At 39.1% G+C, this 26,689-nt stretch overlaps 2 protein-coding genes and 1 long non-coding RNA gene across 3 annotated transcripts; all 3 read left to right on the top strand.

The window, feature by feature from the left end:
• Nucleotides 1–942: 942 nt before the first annotated feature.
• On the top strand, nt 943–10,732 carry LOC139728978 (uncharacterized). Its single transcript, XM_071639903.1, has 7 exons — nt 943–1,192; nt 5,874–6,165; nt 7,350–7,529; nt 8,007–8,117; nt 9,156–9,551; nt 10,204–10,326; nt 10,716–10,732. Exons 1-7 carry the CDS (start codon nt 1,172–1,174, stop codon nt 10,730–10,732), a joined length of 1,140 nt encoding a protein of 379 aa, XP_071496004.1. The 5' UTR covers nt 943–1,171.
• A 122-nt stretch (nt 10,733–10,854) lies between these two features.
• Nucleotides 10,855–14,486, top strand: LOC139728959 (uncharacterized). The gene is made up of 3 exons (XR_011710845.1): nt 10,855–10,979; nt 11,991–12,041; nt 14,431–14,486. It is a non-coding gene; the product is annotated as an uncharacterized lncRNA (long non-coding RNA).
• An 8,874-nt stretch (nt 14,487–23,360) lies between these two features.
• Nucleotides 23,361–26,302, top strand: LOC139728958 (putative tyrosine carboxypeptidase MATCAP2). The gene is made up of 4 exons (XM_071639885.1): nt 23,361–23,676; nt 24,573–24,849; nt 25,338–25,643; nt 26,006–26,302. Exons 1-4 carry the CDS (start codon nt 23,572–23,574, stop codon nt 26,290–26,292), a joined length of 975 nt encoding a protein of 324 aa, XP_071495986.1. The 5' UTR covers nt 23,361–23,571; the 3' UTR covers nt 26,293–26,302.
• The last annotated feature ends 387 nt before the right edge of the window (nt 26,303–26,689 follow it).

The raw sequence follows: 26,689 nt of genomic DNA, 5'->3' as shown, positions 1-26,689 counted from the left end.
GTGCCATCGGGGAATTTTCATTCTTTGATCGTAACATCATATCTTCGGAACATTATCAGATGTGTTTTGTTACCATGTCATTTTTTATTTAAATTCATTTTATGTCTTGGAGCCATCGCACTTTGGTGCATGGGATCACGAGTGAACTGATACTCCAGGCTGTCACAAAGCTGAACTTACACGTTTGGGAATTTTATTTTCATTCACTTAATAACGACATTGTTTGTTTGTTTGTTTGTGTTTGTGTGTATTTGTCTTACGAGGTTATAGTGAGAGCGAAGAGCAAGATGAACTGTTTTCTAACTCCGATGGGGGAAAAAGTTTTGCAAGTGATATGGCGTGATCTCGACCCTCCCACCCCCCCCCCCCAAAAAAAAGGAAAAGAGCATGAAAATTATTATGCAGATCCCAACAGATATGTGTCATACAGATAACATCACACAGTCATGACGGAGAGAATCGCCATGAGCGACAGAGTACAATAAGTGTACTGTCATAATATCAGGGACAGATTGGTAACATTACCAGCTTGATAAACAATACAGACACGGATGCTTCAAGTTCATAGCCATAATATATAAGCAGTCTTCCGATTTCGGAATCGTGATCGGGTTGATGGACACGTTTACAAAAATACCCGTGGCAGGAGACGACGGAAAAAAAAAAACATCCAACCAAACAAACATACGTACCTCGACCAATCCTAGGTATGGGTCTCCCGGGGAGTGTACTTGCGTATCACGCGCCGAACTAACACAATTTACTTCGTGGTATCACGCTTAGCTGGTACACGGCAATACAATGTATCTCATGCCGTGACTCTTGCCCTTAACGGAACTTGACGGGTTACGGAGTCATTCCCCTCTCCCGGATGATCCGTGCTCCAGGCTAATAGAATGTTCTGCGCATTGTGACTAGGCACATAACTGAGAGGCGACAGGGAATTTCCAATTAGATTAAAAAACAAATACACAAACAAACAAACAAAAGAGAGTTCGAATGAACACTTGTAGTTTGGAGTTTCAGATGTCATCTGGATTTTCATGATTTTATGATTTTGCGAAGCAAGAGAATTTCAAGTCGAGTTCTTCTAGACCGTTGGTGCATGGTCGACCGAAATCGCTACAGGGAAAGCTTGGAGGAGAAGTCCCGGGGACTCTAGAGGAGCTACATGGAGGTGCAGATGAAACAAGTAAGTGGGCCAAATAAAACGTCTCCAGGACGACGGAGCGTGTGGGTGCTTCCATATTGGTTTTACCCCCAAACCATATATAGCTCCTCATATCATGCTGGAACATTGAAGAAGCAGTTTTTGTCAATTGAATTTGATCTATCGATCAATTCGATTATTTGGTTTCTCTGTCATTATGCATTTATATCTGGAATTGAATTTCCATGAGATCGCAAAGAACACATTTTTTTTTTCAAATACAAAAACATTGTGCAACAACAGAAACAATACATTCAAGATGCAGAGGGGCTAGATAGCCTGAACAAAGATTGATTGATGCACCTGCGGCCTTATCACTGCCTATTATAAAAGATAATTAGTTGTTAAAAGACATTGACTTGTCAAGAGAAGAGGAAGAAAATATGAGGCGATGACAGGGAGCATCTTATTGTCTTTATTTCCATGCATTATGAAAGTATTATCTCTTCAAATTTAACACTGCTCTTCCAGAGGGCTGTGCCATCATGTTGTGGTTACGTCCTCAGCATTGTTGCATATCCATTGATACAAATAAGGTGTCTTCACACAGGAGAAGAAGCCCAGCCAAAATCTCACATTCTCTTTATGTCGTAGTGCATATCATGTGATGTCATAATCTGTAATAATCTTCTGATCTAGCCGTCTCATCACCAAACTAAACTCCAAAATTCATAACTTTTAAACGGATTGTCCGTTTTCTGTTTCACTTTTCTTTTCTTTTTTAATGTCTTTCATCAAGATGATCATGAACAATGATATTTACATATTAGGATATTATATATTTATATTTGATGTAATGCTATGTACAGATTTTGAATTAATTTGTTAGTTGCTCTGTCAGTCACTGTCAGTTGGGAGCAAAAGATTTCCTTTAATAGATATATTGATGCCAAGCATCCAAACGCTAAACTTGGAAGAAACCAACCATCATGCTTTACAAAGATCCACATTTCTCATTGACCACTGAACCAAATTGAACGGGGTTTCTGCAAGATGTAGATAAGAAGTTATTGTCTCATACCCTAAAAGAACATTGATATTTTTAAAAGTTATTTTGAAAGTTATTTACATTGAAATTCCGACTGTATTTTTTTTTTTTGGGGGGGGGGGCATACTGCAGAGCAGATGTTAATCAATTGCTAGAGCAAAAAAGAACACTTCTGTTTCAAAAGGCAACATTCGTAAATCGCAACAAACTTAGAGAGAGAGAGAGCAAATGGCAACAATTCGCTGTCCCTTTCAATATTTTAGCAGCAATCATTTAGTGGGAAAAGAACAGGACCCATTAGTAGAAATCAGGAAAGAAATTGCACTTTTCGAACTGGAAACGTTACTAAAGACGCAGACATAGGCCTATTCATTAGCCGGTTATAGCTGGCTATACTTAATCCGAACGTTTAACAATGCAATTGCTGAGCCTGTGCACACAATACTATGCACAAAATATGCGAAAAATGGTTGACTGTAAACATTTTGTGAATTGATAATAACTTTTTTTTTTAGTCCTGGAGATTTTAAGAAACTCTAAAATTTGTTGTCACCACCAAGCTCCATTTCGGCATTTCCTCTTAAATGCAGCTACAATTATAGAACCACCTCTTTGGTCGGTATATATATCCAAACTCTTTGGAAGAGTTGGAAGAGCGGCTTGAAGAATGGAACATCAATTTGCTCATAATTTCATTTCATTTCATTTTTATTTCATTTCCGGCCAATCCTTATAATATGACTATTGTATATAACCAAATTAGGTACAATGTAACTTTTACATATCCAAATGAAATTTAGATACACATCATTTGTTTACATGAATCAATAAACGTACTTTAGTTGAAGAAATACATGAACAAAATGTGACTGAGTCATAACAAAGAAAAGGTCGGAAATGGAGGGGACTGCTAAAAAGCCAAGCTTGTAGAATGCAGTCCCCTCGTGAGTCATGAAAATTATAGTAATAATGCAGATACAATTTGACATAATCCTCGGGAAACAGAACATAAAACGAGTACGCACACAAACGCACACACAGACAGAAACAAAGCTGCTCTCTTACATACGCGTGGAAAGAATAAACAGGAGGTCAAAGGCCAGAAGGGGACAGGAAGACAGAGGAAAGGGCAAAGGAGGAAGAGTTCAAGGGTCGATGCCAGGGCACATGAGACTTTGGTCTTACCGAGAAGTGGACTATTTATGAATGATATATCATAACGGTTATGAAATAAATTAATCAATGTAAAGACATTAGCAGCAAAGAAATCAGTTAGCAGCTATCAAAATGCAAATCCCCAGTGATATAAGAATTAATAAACATTTTCTTTAATTTCAAAGTAAAAGTGTTGAAACTTAGAGATTCTTTTACGCTGCTGTCAAGGGAATTCCAGAATTTAGGTCCAGCGATGGAGAATATAGACTTCGCAAAAATCGTCCTAAACAGTGGTAAATGGATAAAATAATATTGCTTCGGCAATTGGTATTCAGTTAAACACCATTGGTATAATACCCTGACCTGTCCAAAGCTTTTAATCGCATTAATAATCATATTTTTTTTGGAAAAGAAAATCTCATCGTGGCATGGGGGGGGGGGGGAATTAGGCCTTGTAATTCGATTGGTTCACCGACCAGCTCTCTAATCTGATATAAGAAAAGAAAAAATATTTGTTTCGTGTAATGGTTTGGAATCACATTCTTTCAACTTCTTATCGGACCAATTATTATCATCATCATCTCTTCATTTCCTTTTGTGGAGAACCCAATTAAGCAAAAAAAAAAAAAAAATGATTTATTCTTGTCCCTTATCAGTGCTTATTCTGGAATTCCTTATACTATCTATAATGTAAAACAGTCCCCAATCAAGTATTATTTGTAATTTGAAAGCAAACTGCAGGACTATTCGATAAGTAGAAATCGATAGTTTTTAACGAATCTTCGGAATAGAGAATATCACTCGTACTCTCAAATCAAAATACACTTTGATTCAGCGTATGCAGGATCATGTGGTTACTTCAAAGAAGGAAAAGTATTCTTGGAAAAAGTCATTACTTTATAGTATGTTCATTTCCTTCTGGCCATTACGTCAACTCAGATTAATCTTTACTTTACAATCTATGGAGTTTTTTTTTTCAGGTTTCTCTCCATGATGATTCCATGTAGAATGCTTTTTGCTTATGATTTCATAATTTTATTTAAGAAAGTCTGTCCTATAGTTTGTATTGTTTACACTAGTGTATATTTTTGTTACTCCCTATTGACGTTATTTCATTTGTGTATGATTATTCATTATCATGGAAAGATAAGTCGAATCTGATGGAAAGATTTGTATGAATTAAAGCAAATGATTAAGGCAAACATTAAGCTCATACAATTTTGTGTTTTCTATTCTTAAGAGTTACATTTATTTCTTTTTTTTCTATATTTACCGTTTGTGCATTATAGTTCAAAGAATATAATCTTATTGCAATAATCACATTGCCAAAGATAGAATGAACGAGACGCGATTAGCACTTGTGCTGCGTATTGGATCCTGCTAAAATCAAGATGAACAACATTTTCTTCCGGGCTCCATATCTTTAGAGTTTCAAGCAAACTGTTCTATAATCTAAAATTCAGATTTTCCTTGTCATGCTTGTGAAAAGAAAAAATTACGTGAGCCTAAAGAAAGGTAAGATACAATATTTTGTCCGGCAATCTGTATTTAGCATGATTCTCGGTTTTGACTTCTGAACTAGTAATGGCAAGAATATCATTCATCAGAGGATTCAAACCGGTGTAAATTATGACGCATCATGAGCAGATGGCATACTGTATGTGACAACATAATTTTTGTTATGTGACAGCATTCTGTTCAGCCTTTAATTCACATTTTTTATGTGTATATGTGAGAGAGAGAGAGAGAGAGAGTTCCTTCGCGAAATAACTGGCGAAAGCTTCTGATCCTTTGATACGGTGAGGTCACGAGACTGTTTAAATTTCAACCGGGATGTTTTCACAGTGCGCCAAAAATAGGACTGTATAATGGGCTCTGACAACAAACCCATATTGAACCTGACAGCAGAAATGGAGTCGTATATTGTATTAGGTTCCTCTTTGCATTTGAATCCAGAAATGGAGATGATAGTCGTATCATAACTGCTTATATCAGGAGTGGTGATAATCGAAATGGATATAGTATTGATGAGACCACTGACTGATAGGACAGGCGCATGAGCGCTTTCTATAGCTTTTTTTTTTTTTTTGACAGTGTTCTGTGAATTTTTTATATAGGCCTACTTTCGTCCATGGCTTGACACATGCATCCATCACGTATTACATTACTGACGCGGTGGTAGTTGGCTATCAAGATTGGTGGTGTGAAGTTATATTTTGTCTAAAACATATTAGACTAGTATAAGTAGAACTGGATGTTTAAACGAGAAATGTTCAAGATCTATTTTGACGGGCATCCAACTTAACGCCATAGTTGCTATAGTTTCGGCATTTTTACTCAAATTGTTGTAATTCTGGCCTGTGGGATAAATTGGGATAGATCTATTCTCCCTTCACGGTATTCATAATTATTATTATGTTTACCCACTCCTTTGCTACAATTTCCGCTGCAAATGTTTTTACTCTCATAACTGATTTTACTCAACTTTTCTCTTTCAAAATATCAATTCAAAACATATAGGCATGGGTTTTAAACTCGGAAGGTGACGTCAAACAATCTCGTCGAGTTGACCCATTCTACGATCACGAGCGGAGCCATTACGAGTATCGACGCAAGATGGCATTCCAGCAAGATATCAAACTGCAGGTGCGCAATGCTTCCATCAGCGATGTGGTCCCCGACCTCCCTGCTGCCGTGAAGTCGGGCTCGCAACTCGGAAGGAGAGTGGTGCGTGCGTTGGTATCCATCACCATAGCTGGTATGATAGCAAGTCTTGCTGTCGTCGCTGTTGTTCTCTTTGTACACTTGCATGGTGAGTTACGTTCACAGGAAGCAAAACTATTTATAAATTGTACGAAATGATTTCTTTAATATACAGACCATTTGGTTTTTAAAACTGTAACGTGTGTTGGCCATTACTACTTGTACTATATATAGGGGGCTTCCAAAGTAATTGAGAAGAAAAGAATGATCCAATATGTTATGCAATGAGTCAGATTGCTATGTCTGGGCATAAATCAATTGTTGGTAGGCACACTGAAGCCCCTTACCCCCCCCCCCCCAACACACACACACACACACACACACACACACACACACACACACACAGAGTTATGGCTGAGATAGATAAAAACATTGAAACAAGTCACCCAAATCGAACAGGTCTATATACGAATGCATGATTATTTTATATGGAAACTAAAAAGAATGATATGGCTATGTGTACAGTGACATGAGGTCTAGAACCAATAGTTTTCCAGGTGAGTGTAAATAAGTAACCGACCAGAAATGAATTTTGCTTGTGGAAAAATGAGCAAAGAAAATCCCGATGGAATCTTATCTTTTTTTTTATTCTCCACCATTCTTTCTGGAATGAGTTAGATTCGGTTCGGTTGCAATCAAGTTCTTAAAGTTCCTTTAAGCAAAATCTCAAAGCCAATTTTCTAAAATCCTATGTTTGATTATTTTGCCGTAATCATTTGAAAAATTTCTGCATACTCAAATGATGCCTCGCTCGGATGACTTCATTAGTTTGATCAACTTGCTACTTTTCTATGCATTGATACCATAAGTTTAATCATAAACATCATAAAATACTTTGTGCATTCCGTAAACTTTATCTATTCTCGATATCTTGTATTTTTGCATGTTACGTCACTTTTGACATTGATATGCTGTACTAAAAGTCTATATCATATCAATTTTTTGGAACCCACATCCTACAAGCTTTGCTTTTTAGTGGGTTCCTCATATTACACGTCAATTATACGTCCTTATACATTTGTGCAATTTGGGTTCAAATTGACCATTGCGTTAAAAACATTTCTTTTTCAAAATCAAATGAAATATGAAACTTGTATGAAATGTGGAATATGTAACATGAATAAAAAGAATAATAAGTAGAATATAATCATACTGTACTTCGTCGCATTTCCACGGTCAGTTAATTACTCTGTGTCGAGGATGCCTAAACTGCTAAACATACCCGAATGCCAGATTTTACAGGCAATCTGCAGCCACCGGGCATGACAGAGGCCTCCTCTACCGATGCGGAGATACTATTGATTAGTTCCGATGCAACGATGGCCAGCGCAACACCGCCGCTAACTACTGAGACATGGTCAACAGAGACACCTACGTTCATACAGTATCCAAGTACTCAACCGACCCTTCCCGGTAATACACGAAACTCGACAATAGAAAATATGAAGAGAATGTCATGTTAAGTGAGGGACATTATCAATCAACCAACTAAAGAAGCATCATACCATTTTTTTCAAGGACTGCCCAGAAGGATCCATGATATTTAAAGTGTAAGAAAATATAAAATCAGTATCGATTCAGAAATTACGCTGATAATGTAAAACAAAATACAACTCAGTGTTTGACAAAACAAAAATATATTGATAGAAACATGCAAAATATGAGTATTACAATGACGAGAGGAACATAATATTGTGAATGACCATAATCATATATTGGCTATAAATATGTCTATAGTACATCATAGAAAAACATGTGAATGAATATGAAAGTGTGCAGAATAGTTTCAAGTTGGCATACCAATATTTTCCAGCTGAGATGCAGTCAATCTCTCCCCCATTTTGACCCGAAACATGTGGCCTCTTCGTATACACCACAACTGGCTGACAGTGCCGACACCTTCGACTGTGATGGACTCATCGGCGACCACCCCGACACCGCTTGATAGCAGTTCGGACTCTTGGTCGACAACCGATTCATCGTTTACGCAGGATCATGAAAGTGACCGAATTAATCATAATTATTTTGTTCATGTTCAAATGTTTTGCATAAAAATAAGTTGGTGTGAAATGGAGAATTTTTTTTTTCAGGAGAGCCCTGCCGGGTGTATTTAGTACATGGAAAATTCATTCCATTAGAAGCAATGAGAAAAACTATGTTCAGTATTATCCAAAAGCGTTATCGGGTTAAAGTGTATTTTCATCAGTTATGTGAAGTGCATGTACTTCTTGATTCTTCATTTGCCCTAGTTTCAATTGCTTTAACTGTGATGTAGAATTCCCAATTTACCTGAGCTCTTCTGCAACACCTACCAAAAAAAAAGGCCTACATACTTTATATCTCCGATTAGGAATTGCGATGTCCACTGGTTGAAATGGTGAATTACTATACGGTCTAAAAAGAATAATAAGTCTTTGGCTACATGACATCACTCATTCCAGCGCAGTCCTTGTTTTTACATGATTTCCCTTCTCTAATGCTCCACTTAATATTATATAATATGGTTAATACAAAGTTACTCCTAAGTGCTGAAGTTTATCAAGACAATGCTTTCTATCATATCTTAAATAACGTGTGGGTTTTTTTCGGAAACATATGTCATAAGTCACAGTCATAATAGTCGTGATTATTTGTTTAGCATGTTTAGTGTGTTTATTTTGATAAAATTTTCCTTCAGAAATTAACATCCACGGCGGAGAAATCACGTAACACCGAGATGGGTCAATCAATTAACAAGTAAACGGATAAATCAACGGAATAAACATAATAAACATACATGATAATCAGTGTGTTCAGCAACTTATCTGGTATTTCGCCTAAATGTGATGTAATAGGGGCAGAATTTGCTGTTACCACAAGTATTTTTTTTTCACAAAAATTAATTCAATCTGCTTCGACACAGATCTCAAAGTCAAATCACCGTTCAAGGAGAAAATATTCCAAAATCTATTTCACAGTCGCTCTAAACCGTGTAGGCCTAATGGTTGATTTCTTTGTGTTTTAGTTATTAAGCTCGTTAATTGGTTTCTCAATGATTAGACTGCACTGAGATCCCCGTTGCAGTGTGCCGGGACTTGCTACCGTACGACTCATCTTTCTTCCCGAACCGATTCAATCTGAGCGAAACGATCACACAGGGCACACAGCTGTACCACCAGCTCGCCGGCGACGTGCTCCGCGATTGTCGCACCGAGGTTGTGGAGCGCCTGCTGTGCCGCATCATCTTCCCCCCGTGCTTTGCTCTTCGGAACTTCGACAACTTTCACCCGCTCCCGTGTCGCTCGCTCTGCGAGGACGTCCTGTCACGATGTGTCGTCAATACCTCGTCCTCCTCCTCCTCCTCCTCGATCAGGATTTGGGGGAATCTCTGTACACCCATGCCAGAGTCCGAAAATGAGAGCATCTGCTTTCGTAACACGTCCACCTCACCACTTGGTAATTTCTTGCCAAGCGTCATTATCATCGTGTTTGCAGATCAGTAACGAGAGTCTTCACGTGATCATACTCCTTCACATCTACAGTATAGTTACCTATGTAGTATATATCTGGCTTGCCAGTATGCCTCATTGACCATGATGTGACAGTAACATAGCATAAGAAGCATAATAACTGATCAATTGTTTGAAATGTGAAAGACATTTGTTACACATTAGGAATATCCAACAAAAGTACAAAATGAGTGACGTTCAAATTCTTATAAATCAGAAACTGGACTTGAAACTTACGTCGTGCGACGTTTGTAAGAATATGGAGGTTACACTTCGTCTATGATTATGAATTATAATCAATGTCAGTTTATGTGTGACGTTGTTTGAAGAAATGTACCATCAATCGTGCTTTAACTAGAAAATAATGCACTTTTGCAATGTGTGAAAGCAGAGACTATTGAAAAAGTTGCCTGAAGGCAAAAAAATCAATTTTGTTGTAAATTGAAGACGTTATGGCATCACTCCTACAACTTAAGAAATTTTCCAGAGCATAGCTTTTATCTTAAACTTAATCGTGAAGTATGTGGACAATTATTCTATTCTGACCTTCTTGTGTGTATGATTAATTTTCTTACTATAGTTATCTTGTCTCACTTCAGCAGCAGATCAGCACTCTCCGTGTTCGTCCGTTACGTGTGAAAATGGCGGGATTTGTTTCCATGTCAACGACAGAGCCATTTGTCGATGTCCGAGACAATTTTATGGCATCCATTGTCAGGAAAGTATGTATTATCATTTACTTTTTGACATCAGATATAATAGACATTAAACGACTCGATCACTGTCAATCTGGAAAACCATGTATAAGATAAACGGTTTATTTAAAAAAAATGTAATTTTCATAAAATGTCAGTAGCTACGATTTGGTAAAAGTCAAAATCATATAGAAAATATAATTATATACAAGGACTGTGTACAACCCGCTGACATGACATTCAAAATATGACACTACTCGAGTGTTTTTTCTTTATGGTCGTTGATTGTATTTCCTTGATTTTTTAGACCAAATTATTGGGTCTTTCCAATGCATTTGTCTAACAACCTGGGGAAAACGTGTATGCAAGCTCGTATTCAATATTCTGCTTTTCCTTGAATTCATTTTTCTTTCTAGATATTGTGTTTCATTGACTCTTTCGTCTGCTTGACTTAGGGGCATTTTCCTACGATTTGTCCCATCTTTGTCCCCATTTCATGCATTAGCGCTGCCCCTTCCCATGGTTTGTCTTGTTGTTCTCGTTCGTAGAATATGACGAACCCTGTGATAGCCACCCCTGTCTTAATGGAGGGACCTGTGTGAGCCATCGGCTTGTCTTCGGCTCGGCAACCGTGCTGTGCCTGTGCCAACCAGGCTATGAGGGGATCCATTGCGAACGCGGTAAGTGACACGTGAGCTCATAGGGTGTTTCAGGGAACACTCACTATTCACACAGATAATCCAATAAAATGCATTCATATCTTTCTTCCATCTAAGTATGAGCTAACCAGCAGAGAGCTTCGCAGACATACCAGTTCTGTTTGTATAAATCTTGCAATTCCGTTTGACAAGCATTCGTTGTTGCCAAGTCAGTTAAACATCACTTTCACAACGGTAAAAAAGAAAAAGAAAAAGAAAAGGGAAAACAGAATTGAAATGAGATGTGCAAAATCTTTAAGTTACGATAAATTCTGATGGAGATAGCTTCTTGTTCGCCTTTTTGTCGTGTGGTTGCTGTTGTAGTTTATTAGTTTGTGTTGTTCTCCTTCCGTCCTCCTATCGCTGCTGGTTATGTTGGACTGCTTATGGCAAGAATCGTTCTCGAAAAAAATGACATGGGACGATGAGAGTTCGAACTGAAAACAACAACAACAACAACAACAACAACAACAACAACAACAACAACAACTGACCAGGGGCGGATCCAGGAATTCTGTAAAGGGGCGGGGGGGGGGGGGGGGCGTGACTAATATTTCTGGTGCCACTTCCGAGTTTCATTTCCATTTTTTTCTTTTTATTTCTTTTGTTTTTAACAAAAAATAAAAGGGGGGGGGGCGTGCGCCGGTTGCGCCCCCCTCTGGATCCGCCACTGCTGACTATTACACACGTACTTTGCGCTCTGATATGCAAATGACACATCACCCGCAAAGGATCATCCAGTACATGCAGTATGCAGAAGTCGAATAGTGAAATATATTCACTTCTAATTGAGTTGTACATCAATAAGATACAGCTACTATCTTTAAATCTCATATAACATTTCTGTACTAGTGTTGCATTCATGAGAATGCTATTTGAACAATGTCCGAGCCTAAAGACATGGGAATGAATGATAAGAATACTAATCGATTATATCTAACTTTTTCCTGCGTTGACAGCCTATCTGTATATTGTACGTCTTTTAACCTACAGGATTATCAAACATCGACAGCACTTCGTCACAACCATCTTTACCTTCAAACGGTGAGTATCACGTCAAATGATTTGAATCTTTGAATCTCTTTGAATCTTAAATCTTTGAAGTCAGTTGGGTTGTTTTTCTATATCTGTGATCTTTATACAATTATCAAAATAAGGTATCATAATGTAATTTGGTCCCAATATCTCTCTAATGAAACGTCCATCTTGTGGAATTTGTGTCATAGTTCTTCCAGCTATAGTTTTTAAAGAACATCGAGAAGAAAAAGAGATACGGAGAACGAGGAGTGAGAGAGAGAGAGAGAGAGAGAGAGGGGGGGGGGGAAGGAGAGAGAGTATGTGTGTGTGTGTGTGTTTGTGTGTGTGTGTGAATGTGTGATTGTACATGTATGTTAGAGGGATGGACGTAAATGGAAGTGAAATCTTAAATATACACACGCTCTAAAACAAGTATGACTTGAAATTGTTTTAAGATAATTACGTTTGAAGAAATCATTCTAATGCTTCTACTTTAAGAATGTATAACTTTTGGGAACTTGCTGCCACGTTCAGATTGAAGATGCATGATAATGATTACAGTAACTTTGTATACGTACAAGCGTGTAAAACTGAATCAATTCGACTGTACTTACTTGTGAAAATCACGGAACAGTTTCATGACTTGTCACTAAATATTCTTCAGCTCTGTCTGTCTGGCGAGCATTCAATTTACCCGTATGGGTGAATGGGCGATGTTACTGCCTTTACTGTCTGTATGTTGAGGAATTTTCCGGATCACCGACTTGTATGTTGGTGGAAGGTTGTGTCGGAGTCGCCCTTCCCGAGGATTTTCGCGGACTACTCTTTCGAACCATCTGGTTTCCTTGTCAATGATGTTGACTTCTTTGTCCTCAAAATGGTGCCCCGAGTTGTTCAGGTGGGTGAACACGGCAGATTCGTTCCCCGCTGATCCGGATCTGCAATGCTGGCAAAGACGTTTGTGGAGAAGCTGTTTGGTCTCGCCATTGATACTAGTCTTTATAGTCCTTTCCTTTGCACTGATTCCTGTATACTGGTATTTTATTGTTCCGTTTGTGTTTTGGAATTTTGTCTTTTGGATGTACATGTACCAGTTTCTGTCGAAGAGTGTTGGCGGGCTTGAGGTATAGAGAGGAATCCGGTATATGAGCTAAAAATAGTTAAAGGGGATGGCTAGTAACTGATCAGTGGGAATCAGTGGGAATGCTGGGGGATGATTGTTCCAATTCTTGTGGGATTCATTTAAGAGTACATTATAATATTATATCCAATGATTGTGTAAAAAAAATATTTGCTTCAGAATGGTCTCATATTAAAGTAATGTGCAGTTTAATGGTTCCAGGCTAGCATGCCTGTACAGTGACGGGGCATTAAACTGCACATTACTTGAATATGAGACAGTTCTGAAGCAAATAATAATTCACACAACAATTATGAATCCCACAAGAATTGGAACAATCATCCCCCAGCATTCCCACCGATTCCCACTGATCAGTTACTAGCCATCCCCTTTAAATTTCCTCTGATAGTCATTGGCAGTACCGATCCGAAACGCCATTACTTCGTTTCTGGGATATGCTAGTATTGGATGCCCTGTCTTTGACGTCACGTTTTCGAGAGTGAAGGGCTTTCTCAATGCTCCAGTTTCTGAATCTGCATGTTTTCAAGACGGTGCACAGGCATGGCAGGTGTTGGTATTCCCTTTTCTTCGTCTCTGTAGAAGAACGGAGGTAGGATGCTCTGTGAAACAGAGTCCTTACAATTCCAAGTTTGTGGATAAGTGGGTGGTGAGAGAAAATTCCTCGACGTAAAAACAATAAAGGCAGTAACATCGACTATTCGCCCGACACGTGTGAATGCTCGCCAGCCAGCCAGAGCTGAAGAAGTGACTCGGACGAGTCACGAAACTGTTCTCGTTTTCACGAATAAGTCCAGTCAAACAGATTCAATTTACACGCTTTTATCATACTATCTCGATGAATCAAAATCTATATACATGAATACTTTGTATGCGTACGTTCACATGATTATACATGATTGTATCAAAATCGGTCATAAAAAACGAATCGTTGTTTATAGCCATTCACTATGCCAGTGATGTACACAAGCTAAAATATAATTAAGTCCATAAAGTATTAATCAAAATAAAGGTTTCAAGACATTTTGATGCCTTTGCAATTATTCATGCTGAACGGTCTGCCGAATTTCGCTTGTAATGTATTGATATCCCGTAAATATAATCCTTCCGATAATGAATATTTTACCCGAATATTATTCGTATGATAATGAAGACAACTTCATCCGTATCCAGCATAATTATAATCACACAAACCTATGATTTCGTTTAGAAATCTCATTGTCTACTGATAGCTATACCACTGCAAATCAACTCTGAACTTTATTTTTGGACTTTTAGGTGGGACTATTGGAGATTGTCGACTGATCCCATCCGAGTGTCGAGCGGTTCTCCCACATAACAGATCGGAAGGGCTGGTGGAAGCTTCGGCGACGCCATTTTTCACCTCTTGGTCTCTCCTTGAAGCTTACGTCGCCTGCAGTCCCTACGCAGCCAAGGTGCTGATTTGCGCGACAGCCTACCCGAGTGGTTGCGTGGAAAGTGGTTCGACGGAGTCGTGGTCTCGGGAGCCGAGCCCACTCCCTTGCCGAGAGGTGTGCTATCGGATGAAGCGGGATTGCGAGTATGCGTTTGCTGTACTCAACCTTCATGACATCATGTGTAACTTCTTCCAGAGCAGCTCTGAAAGTTCCACCTGTCTTGGCATGCCTTAGAGCTTACTCTATTACCCATCACTTTCTAGAGTTTACCCTCTGGTTAAGAGCGCGTCCAACTTCCTCTAAACTCGGTTACTGTAAAACGAGGAATAATGTTCGCGTGCATTCTAATTTCGAGAGAGTCAAGGTTCGCGAAATGTTAAAAATGAACGCATAAGTTCTTGTCTACAGTATTTGCACTAAATGCCAATGGCAATTCGCGAAACTTTCATGCCGTGAAAAAGAGGCTTTGGCTCCCAAGGGGCGTTGGCTCCATTACACAATTCGTGAAAATTTCATGCCGCGAATATGATTATCTTGTTGTACGGTAGTTGACGATCAGCTGAAGAAGATGAAACCTGCTGATATAAGACAATGGATTATCAATCATAAGGTCTCGGACTAGAGTTCCCTGTCGGCAGCCGTTTTACTAAATTGCCCGTAGGCAAGGCACTTTATCATCGTCGCCTCTTCCTTGAAAATGAATTTTAAGTCATCTTCTCCACGGCTGCTTGAGTACAAGCATTCTTTGCTTCCTTGTTGTCCACGTAAAACTAAATGTACATTTAAGGGGAGGTATAGTTTTGGTTGGGATGGGGATTCGGATTTTGACCGGTTGTGAGATAATTAGAAACCATTTATATTATGAAAGGGCATACAATATTCTTGGAAGAATCAAAAGTTTCATTGATGAAAGACGGTTTTGAAATGGCTGAGATTTCCAAACACAAAGCGGTCCAATTAATATAAGGTGGGTCTCACCTTTTATAAAGATAAGTTTGTTTTAATCGTTTGATAGCTCAACAATTTCAAAACCATCTTTCATGAAATGAATTTTTGATTCCACTTAGATCGTATGACCTTTTATATTTCAAAGAAGTGATTTCTAATTGCCTCGCAAAAAAGTTGAAATCCAAATTCCCATCTCAACCAAAACTATATCATCCCTTAAATCGCGTGCCTTTTTCCACTCCCAATATCGACTCAGTGTAAGAGATGATAACCATTTCAAAATTTATTTTACTTCTTTGAATGTTTCAACATATAGAACCCATGTTTTGTTACACATACCTACATCCTTCTTTTTATGATTGAGATAATGATTTTGTCCGTATACGATGGTGATATGCTTTGTAACTGAAAATCCACCTATAATAGCGATGAGAAACTGAACAGAAGTGGTGAAACGAAATCTTAGTAAATATAATTTTGCTATGACACGTTTGGCGTCTTTCACTGCATAATGTGTGCAAAATACAATGTGTCTCTGCTTTCTATGTTATAACCACATAAGTTGTCTTTTCAAGCACTATTTGGCTTATTTCACTGATAGACTCCTCATGCTCGTTAAAGATCCTATATGAAGGGAATAAATGTTCGTAAAATTCGTTTGTAGATGAAATATATGTTGGTAATTGACCAATTATGCAAAAAGTTTGGCTCAAATCCCCGCAAGCATCTAGATATCCGCTATTTGCAAGTCCCAAACATCCCCCTCCCTCCCCCTCGAAAACCAGCCACAGTACGGGACTCCAAAAGTTGTGACGTCACGCCAGGGTAGTTAGAGCCACGGGCCCCGGATGCTCTGTAGAAAAGCATTTGGCATCGGGAAAGAATTTCTGTCAATTTTTTTTCAAAGTCTGAAATCTCTGCTATTTATACTTTTGACACCAACTCTTTACTGTTTGTCTACACTTAATAGTATTATCATGAACTGCTTCTTCTCAAACAATTATTTTGTATTACTATGATCTGCAACAAGCCCAAATTTCACACAATTATCACAATTTTCTCCTCATAGTTTTGGTGCGAAAGTAGATCCGGTCGGCCGTCGGTCGGTATGACGTATCACCTCGCAGCTCGTATCGTATGCATTGTACGTACGTACGTGCGGTTCACATTTGTATCATCGTAACTTTTTCATAGCGGTTCGTTTCGAAATTTCGCGTCGATCAATTTTGAGCTTTCACTCCTTCCGAAAATGGCCGAGAACAGTGAGTTATCAGAGTGATCTTTTTATGGACTTTGAGGAGTACGTTAGTGAAGAGGAATGAAGCGACAAAAGCAGAGAAGGGGACGAGAATATAGACGAGGACGATGGAAGTTGGGAAGATGTAAGCTGGGGAGAGGACGATGGAGAAGTGGGAGAGCAAGGTGCTGTCGACGTCAATCCAGCCGGGGAAGCAGCGGCAGGGCCACGGGTGCCGCAACCCTATGAGCCGCTGCCTTTCGATGGAGATGGAATGGCAAACGACGGGGATGCTCCTCGTCTCGATTTTAGACATATTCATTAAGACATATTTCAAATTTCATGGCGAAATGATGTTTCTATCTTGAGAAATTTAACTTTGAAATCACAGCAATATCACCCCATTTTTTTACGAGCACGCATGAAAATGTGACCCAAATCATGTTTGCAAACAACGCCGAAAAGCTGCATTCGCGTGTGGATCTCCAGCGATCAGATAATGAGCGTACAGCGGTTAGAAAATACGCGTAACAAGCGCAGAAGCCACTCCCCCTATGTGTTGTCATACCCTGTGTGCGCTGCGTGCGTACGTACGTGCTCGGTATTCAGTTTACATTCGATTCACATGTACCGTATTGAGCGCCCTACAACACGTACGAACCCCGCGTATGTATGCAGGCGCAGCTAGCTAGCAGCAGCTAGGCAGCCCCGCCGGTAAAATTCGGGGAGCCGAGCGGACGAGAGAGCATCGCGATTGCAAGCCAGGGCAGCCGGCATGGCGAGCATGGTTACGTTCGCACTTTGGCTAAGCGGACATGATTGTATTCACAACCGACTTCTCGGCTTTATAGTGCCAGTGACTCGAGCATCGCGAGTGCACTTTCGAAATATAAATGCCATATAAATGAACAACGATAAGATCATAACCAATCCACAAGTAAACTAATAATAGTAGACAGAAATTTAGTCTGGTTGTTTTGCAAGACGTACGTGATTTGTGAGCGTGACTGTATCCGATATGTACAGTACAGGGTGCGTGCTATGCTGTGATGCGTGTTGTAGGCCTATAGGAGCTATCGCAAGCGACACCAGCCCAGTTTCCTGCCTCGATATGCACATCATACACAACACATACACACACACACGTAGTGACACACACACACAGAGGTAGCTCTTTGCTGGCAGCATCTGGCGTCCGCACCGTACCGCGCGCTGGCACGTACAGAGTCGCATCACTCGCGGATTAATCTTTTACGCGGGACGTTATTTTTCCAACCAAAATAAAACTAAAAAAGTCCTCTCAAAATTCTAAATTTTCTGAATATTATGTGATGTATCAAAAAATCGTTCACTAGAACATTTTTTTCTAATAATTCTTAAACAAATTAGAACATAAAATCCATCATAAGAGAGCGATATGACGCAATTTTAAAGCTTTGACAGCACTGCATTTGCGTGGACATAAGAGGGAATACCCTTACGTGACATCATAATCTAGGGGTCTTGACTCAACGGGGAATAAGGCTTCGATATTTTGACGAAATTTGAACGCATATTCCTCAAAAACCAACCTTTTTAGGGGTTTGAAAGATGTGAGATAGGAAAGTATGGTTAATAAGCCTTTCAAAAACACAAACAGTCCAGTTTTTGGCGATCGGCTTCTTATGTGAACTTTAATTTTCCAAGTAAAGGCAACTGCCGAAAGAAAAGCCCATGGCGGACAGTCACTATGGCCGACAGAGGAATGAAATCCACTGAGATTAGAATTTGTTGACTGATTTGAGGTTTTGAGTTGTTATTCTTGACTGCACTGAGTATTGGTAATGTCTTATTACGATGATATGTAAAGGCACACTGCTTCGAAAGTCTATGGTTATTCATGATTCGGTGCACAAATGCGTTGCCGACTGAAAATGTTCTGGTCGAACAGAATAAGTTATGTATTTGTTGCCAGATTCTTACGTTGACTTTGCAGCTCAAAAATGTGCAACCTGCAGTACTAATTTTCTATAATCATGACAGTAGTTAGTATTCGTCACTACCTTTCCCGTGCTGTCATCACACTGCACTAACCATGTGTACGCATATATGTATGTATTATATGTATGTATAATAGGGCCCATATACACTGTGATGTATATGTATGTTCAATCTGATACACAGACAGAAAAAAATATCTTGATTACAAATATACAGAGTACACATGCATATGCATACACTGATGTATTACTATTATTACGAAATATCGGCTCATATAGATATAGCATTATAGAAGTAACACGTGGAAAACACCCATGTATAATCATCATGATTATGGATCAATGTTATGAGAACCCTGGGGATTATCATTATTATTATCATTACTATTATTATTTTGTAAAAGGCGCCCAGAATACTCCCAAAGCATTCAAAGACAAATGAAAATGAGTTCCATGATTTATGTATGTGTGTGTGTGACCTGTGTGTGTGTGTGTGTGTGTGTGTGTGTGTGGGCGTGCGCGTGTGTTTGTGTGTGTATGTGTGTGTGCTTGTCTGTTTGTAACTTCTAAAAAAAGTTCGTTCTTCGAACCAATAGTGACAACTTCATGCGTAAACAGAAAGGAGCATGAAGAATGAAGCGGACGGAACAGATAATACGAAAAAAAGAGTTAAGCTTCATTCCACTTCCAAAACAAAATTTAAAATTTTTATATAGGAAAGGAGAAGCAGTGCCTGAAGATCGGGTTGAGACAAAACAATTACTGTACTTCAGAGATTAAATGTACTGTTTACCATTGGGAGCAGTGATTTAAAAAAATGTTCGAGTTATCACATTAAATTTTGTTGCATATGTGTAAGTCGGTCGTATCACAAAACATCCTCTCATATACAAATTTTACAATAAAGCCTAGAATAATATAAGAAGATATGATTATTTTTCTCACAGACCGTATCTGTAGACGGTTTAGTCTAGAAACAATTTTATTTTAAGTATTGGTCATATTTTTTACAATAACAATACATGATATTGACTATACTGATTAACTTTTTTTTTTACATTGGTTGTTTCTATCCCTAATTCACACGTTATAGCTATTTTGAAGCACTAACACTGACTAAAGCTGGATTTTTGTTTAATCTGCAAATGGTAAACAATGCCTATAAGAGTATATCAGAGTTCCGTGGAGAGAAATGATCGTTTCTGTCTAAGATATCGGTATCCATAAGTCTTGGTCTTCTGAAGACAATGTGCCACGATAGCTGAGTCAAAACCAAAAAAAAAAAAAAAAAAAAGAGTGCCAAGAATTTTACTTTGTCAATAATAAGTCATGAAAAGCTATTTTTTCCGAACAAAATAATTCGCAACCAAAACTGCAGGTGGTTGTAGACATAATGAAAGGAATCCATGAACTTCGCTTCACAACATGCAGAGTCTGATTGTAAAGCGAGTTACTTCCATTCTTGTTAATTTACGATGTTTACTATTAAAGTTGTGAATAAACAAAGAAAATGATAAGAAAATGAAATATGAAATTTTGAATCATATTTTCAAGAATATTACTTGGTGATTGCAATAAGTGAGGTATCATTGGAAAGGTTTTATTGAGCTCTATCTGATGATGGACTGACTTTAAAGGGATTGTACAGTTTCGGTTGAGATGTAATTTCAGATTTCTAACATTTTTGATGAGATAATGAGAAACTTTTTATGAAATGTGAAATAGCATGTAATTTTAAGAGGAATTCAGCGTTTATTTGACGAAAATTGGTTTTGAAATGGTTTTGAATTGGTTTTGAATATCAAAAAAAAAGAGCGCTTCTAATAAAGTGTGGGACCCACACTTTATTATGATCACTTTGTTGTACTTTGTTTTTGGATGTTTCAGTCATTCCAAACCCGATTTTCATCAAATAAACTTTGAATTTCTCCTAAAATGGTATGCTCAGTTCTATATCATAAGTGTTTTCTTTGTATCTCGCAAAAAGTTAAAAGCACAATTCTCATCTCCACCAAAACTGTACCATCCCTTTAAAATGTTTTAAAACTCGTTTTGCGACCACACTCTTCACATGACTCTCCAAACAAGCCGTCTAGGGGAAATATTGACAAGTTTGCCTTTGCTCAATAAACAACTGTAATACACCTGACTGGAGTGATCGTGACCAAGTTCAGTGGTTAGTTCTCACTTAGTTGAAAAAAATCCAATCGTAAGATATGGATCATCTCACATCAGTCTCTGACTTGGACTGAGCTTCTCCTAAAAACAAGCAAGCAGGTGTGTGTGTGTGTGTGTGTGTGTGTGTGTGTGTGTGTGTGTGTGTGTGTTTATTTCTTGTAATCTGTTTGTTTGTTTGTTTGATTGATTATTTTATTGATTGTTTGATTCATTTTCTTCAATATGATTTCATATAGAAATCGGATTTCTTTACAGTATTATACAAAAAAAAAATAATCAAACTTCGCACATCTTGTTACCCTGTGTGACACATGGCATTATCGTGATTATCTATTACCTTTCCATTCACTGCCATTTACTTTGTCATTTGCAGGTGAACGCTATCATACACCTCTGTACACTGTATATGGACTTACAAGTAGTACACAGTGAAGACACACAATGCATGATACACCACTATGATTAGCTATTCAAATTGTCCCTCAATGTTTATTTTTCTAACTTTTCCGATTGAAAATTTTCTTAAAATTCAACCCAAAGTGTGTATCAGATTGTTAGATTTCAAATGTGAAAATACAAATGCTCTCTCATGTGGTGTTGGTGGGGGAAGGGGGGAATTCATCCTCCCCCCTTGTTTCACTTCCAAAAACTTGGTTCACAGTAAAAGACACGCGTGCTGAAGTACCATGATCGCTTAGCCATTTACATTGTCCTGAATGTTTATGTTTTTCTCACTTTTTGAATGAGAATTTGCTTAATAGTTCCCCTAAAGTGTGAACCAGATCGTTGAAGTTCGAGTCATAAGAATGCAAATTCAGTTTCCTGGTGTGGGAGGTGGTATCCCCAGACCCTACCCAACACCATCTGGCTCTGTCTCTATTCAATTCAATTCAATTCAATTCAATTCAATTCAATTCAATTCAATTCAATTCAATCTAATTTAATTTAATTCAATTCAATTTGATACAATTCAATTCAATTCATTTATTTTCATTTTATTTTTATTCTCATTTTTCTTCCAACAAAACATAACACAGAAAAAAATCAGAAATTTATTATCATCATAAGCATACATACATTACAATATGCGAAACGAGAGATATACATACATACATACATGCCGGCAAAACTAAGATATGTTTAGAGGGGAAACAGAGAACTGAGAGGTTCACTAAAAAGCAATGATTGTATATTGTGAACCACTAAATCCAATCCAATCCAATCCATTCGTGGTCCTGATCCTCGGGAAGGGATATAAATGACCAAGAAGAACATTACCGCTCGAGAGAGTGTGTTCATTGTACTTTAATAGTAGGGCCTACATTTTAGAGTTGAGTCCCATTCTTTTGCTTGTACAGGTCCAGAGGGACTATATTAGATTGTGTGTTTCTCTTCTGAATTGTTTCCCAAAGCTTAGTTTTGAAAGTGTTTATCTGCCATTGGATGCTGCTGACCCCTTTCCGTCCCATCTCCAGATTTATCACATGGTGAAAACGCAGATCTATGCACAAATGAGGTGACAGATACTACATTGTCAATCACATTGTCCTTGAATATTGATATTTCTTACTTTGGGATTGACAAATTTCCAAATATTACAAAAAAGGCACAAGATTCCTAAATTATAAAAGTGCCAAAGCTCCCCCGTGCGGGAGGGGGGATACGCCCACCACACCTGTCCACCCCCACCCCCCCCCCCCCCCCCCAGTCAATGCACCCACTCGCTAGCTAGCGTGTTTAAAATGCTCCAAAATAATACTGGTACATGCAGGAACATGTATTCCAGGGTAAGGCCATGGTTACCGATATGGGTCTCTGGTCCTTAATATTATAATTATTATAAAGAGATCTAGTGGGTAATAAAGAGCTATAATTTTTTTTTCCCCTTAACCCTGCTCATTCACGGCACCTCGCTACACAGTTAAATGTATGTCGCCCTCACATCGTCAGCTGCACCTCCGCCAAAACATAACACGGGATCACGATCCCACGTATTTGTTTATTGACGTTGCTATGATTCGCGATTACAAGTGAGGAACAATGGTGCGATAGAAGAGTCTCGCCCATGGTGAAAATCTAACTCCAAGGTCATGATTGCTGTCGAACCCATAAGGAGTGAGATTGGTTCTGTAAAAACTCACCAACTCAGTCGGAGAGGGAAACTATCGAGAAATAAACTACATCGAACAAGACCGAGGAGTATTACTCGCAAAAATTCCAACTCGAGCCTTCAGCAACTTAGACCAGTCCCACCCACCACTTCTCGTGCTGGGACTGCCAAAGCCGGACGACGAACCAGCGGAACTGACGTTACGGGTACAAGTCAGCATCATGCCGCTGCGACTCCCATGCAAGGGCCGTCAAAATCATTGCCTCTCACCCAAGGAAAGTCGAAGACTGGACAATCGAATAAAATATTAAGCTACCTCGTTTGAAATCCAATGGATCAACTGTTGACAGCCAAGCCCAAGTCAAAATCAGTAAATATTTGCACGAAGCCTCAACTGAAACAACTAGACGAAGGACTGAGAAAGGACGACAAAGTGAGCGTGTAGATTCAGCTGAAGATGTCGACAAACCAAAGCCAAAGAAGTCGAAATCTGTGTACATATTAGAAGCAATTAAGCCAAATAATGTACTGTCGGAGAAAGAAAAATTCATGCGATTACGTGGGCGCTATAACCCGCAGTTTGAGTATGATCATCCAGCATCCGAAAAGGTGATGAAGAGTTACAGCTTGGCGTCCCATAAACTTGCCCCTCAGGTATGTATCAATCAGTATGGATGTACATTGTGTTCCCCCCCCCCCCAACACACACACACAACAAATAAGAAAGAAAAAGTAATATTGCCGTAAAGGATATTTTGTGTTCATTGATATTTTTACGGCTTGTATTTTGCCCTCATTAACCCGTTGAGGACAGGCTGATTCTGCCACAACAGGCATTTCCTGTCGACACCAGCAATACTTTGGACTTTTCTTGAACAGGTTCATACTAGTGTTAATGAAATTGAAAATAGTTTAGATTCAGTTATAGATTTACTTTAGATGTACAACTACAAGTATTCAGTGACAGGATGTACTCAAAATGTCAGAATGTTTGCAACCTTCCAACTCCAAGAAGTTACTTCTCTGGTCAAGAACTGAATCGATTCAGGTACCAATACACTAACAGTCAATGCCTCACAATGGCACTACTCATTTGGATGAAATTTATGTAGCATTGAGGTGCAGCCTGTACTGGCAAATTTGATACTATATCTTTTATGCAGGGCTACATACTACCCATTTGTTGTACTGATCTGACCTGTCCGTTGGTCCAGTAGTTATCCAGTTTTTCAGTTTTTCAGTGGTAAATTCCTTTAAAAGTTACTGGTCCAACAGTGATTTTTACTGGTCAGGGATCATCGGACCAGTGCCAGTGTGCAGCCTTGCTGTGATAATTTTTTTTACTTAAGTAATTTCTATTTTTATTTTTTTTTGTTAATAGGCAGAGCTGCAAACATGCCAATTCCTTTCAACATCCTTAATTTGCCAGAGAGCTACTTATTATTGATATACACAGTCACAAAACTGCCATACACATGGCTACCATCCTGCGAGTTTTGTGTGATGTTAATGACATCTTCTCTTTTTGTCCCATTTAACTGAACAAACAGGCTTTAAAGATCATGGAGGTTGCACTCGATAAATATGGCAGCTATGAGGCCTTTGAGGAAGCCATTGCAGGCAAGCGCCTCACACACACTGAGTTCTGCTGGCTCTTCAAGGACTTTGTGTCAGCCGAGGGGCTGGAGAACCAGGTCCACTTGAACCTGACACCGGACCTTCTATCCAGAGCAGTAATGACTCGGCTGCGGTCACGCCCCACCATGAATGTCAACAGTAAAGTGCTACGAGAGGGCTGGGCCAGGGGCCTGCTGCAGCATGAGATAGGTGAGAATGACAACTGGGGTTACCACAGCCAAGTTTCTTGACTGTTTGCTAAACATTATCTTCTCACTTTATGTTTCAAAACTCTCAACCCACTGGTGCTGTATTTCAAGCATTATACTAACATAATCTGGAGTGATTGTCTTTTCTTTTCTTTTTTTATTCTGGAGGAAGAATATGACTGACCATTAATAGTTGATCATTTGTAAATTCATAAATTGTAAATTAGTTGAAGCATTAAATTGGTGATCAGCAAGCAGATAACAATATCTGTAACTAAATTCATCAAACTACCCTCAGTTTTGTTGTTATTGTTGTTATTATTGTTGTTGGTGTTGTTGTTTTTGTAGTAGTTGTAGACAAAGACACCTGTGTGTTCAGGCCTAAGTATATTACCATTTATCAAATATCCAGAAAGTGCAAACTCCTCTTCATCCTTTGAAAATCGCTAATGCTGTTCAACCACTTCTTTGCAATGGGTATCATCACAGGTACTCACTACATACGCAGCGCCAACAACCGCTACCAGCCGTGGCACAACAATCGCGGTCGCAAGCGGCACGCCCTGCTGCCCATGAACCCCACAGAGGAAGGGCTGGCTAGCCTCCACAGTGTCCTGGGCCGGGATGACCCATGCCTGTGGCGCTCCGCCATGCTGTACTACACTGTCTACCAGGCCTCACTCCTGTCCTTCGCAGACCTCTTCGAGCACCTCGGCCGCTTCATCAAAAACCCGGAGGTTCGCTGGGACTACTGCATGCGTGCCAAGCGGGGTCAGGGGGACACCTCCAAGCCAGGTCAGTCAGAATCTGCCCACATGTTTTTATAGAGATGATATTGAAACAAACTTCTTCGAAGATTAAGTCATGTATCCTATGAGGAAAAGTTTGTCTCTACAAGTAGTCAATGATTTTTCAGAAAACAATTTAAAAATATGTGACACAGTAAAATAAGTTTCGATTTTAGCATGTTGGGACAAACTTTATGAGCAATTTCCGACTTAAAAAAGTAAACGATATGGTTTTGTTTTATTGTGTTTTGTTTGCAGTATGAAATGTATTGTATTTAAAAGAATCACAATCTTATTTTTTGTACGTCTCAATGATCACTTTGAGTTAAATTTTCTGCCCTCTCTTTGACTCCTCGACTATGTATGTAGGTTGCTTCAACAAGGACCAGGTCTACCTCAGTGGGGCCTTGCAGGTTTTGCGATTTCGCCACGAGATCGACTTCCACGCCCTGGTCAAGATGGGCCGAGTGGCCTTCCAGGACGTGGAGCGGCTGCGGCGTGAGGCGGTGATGGCCGATGGCGTGGTCGCCATTCCCTCCTTCATGGTCGACCTCGAGTCCTACCTCCAGCAGCTGAACGAGATTCGACTCAAGAACCGGATTACAGACAAGGAGCTTGCTGAAGCCTTCCCGACTATGGAAAGCTGTGAACGATGACAATAATTATCTCTCCACCTGCAGATGTGATTTCTATCAGTACTTTATGGGTAGAAAGCCGTAACAATTTCTGTAATTTTCGTGCTTGTTGCCACGCCGTGTGCCATATTCCATCATGAGTCAATCCAGTCCCCATTCAGCATTGGGAAATGAATTTTTGCTAATGATCTTGGATGTTTGGGAGCTATCAAGATTTGTCACACATGCCAAGACTTATTTTGCATGTCTGTTTCTTCATATAGTTGTGTAGACTCTTACACCCAGAGGAAGATAGTGCAAATGCAAAAGTCAGCTTGTTGAGGGATATCTAGAATGCTGTCTTAATTTTACTCACCGCACAATGTCTTCAAAGTGAAGAATGTGTTACAAACTCCATTGATATTTTGTACATTGTTCT

Source organism: Diadema antillarum, unplaced genomic scaffold, assembly GCF_040938485.1.
Source record: "Diadema antillarum isolate AM-2024a unplaced genomic scaffold, OU_Dant_1.0 seq00000207_RagTag, whole genome shotgun sequence".
NCBI classification, from domain to species: Eukaryota; Metazoa; Echinodermata; class Echinoidea; order Diadematoida; family Diadematidae; genus Diadema; species Diadema antillarum.
Note: the sequence above shows the minus strand (reverse complement) of the source record. Positions and strands in the feature narration are given on the sequence as shown.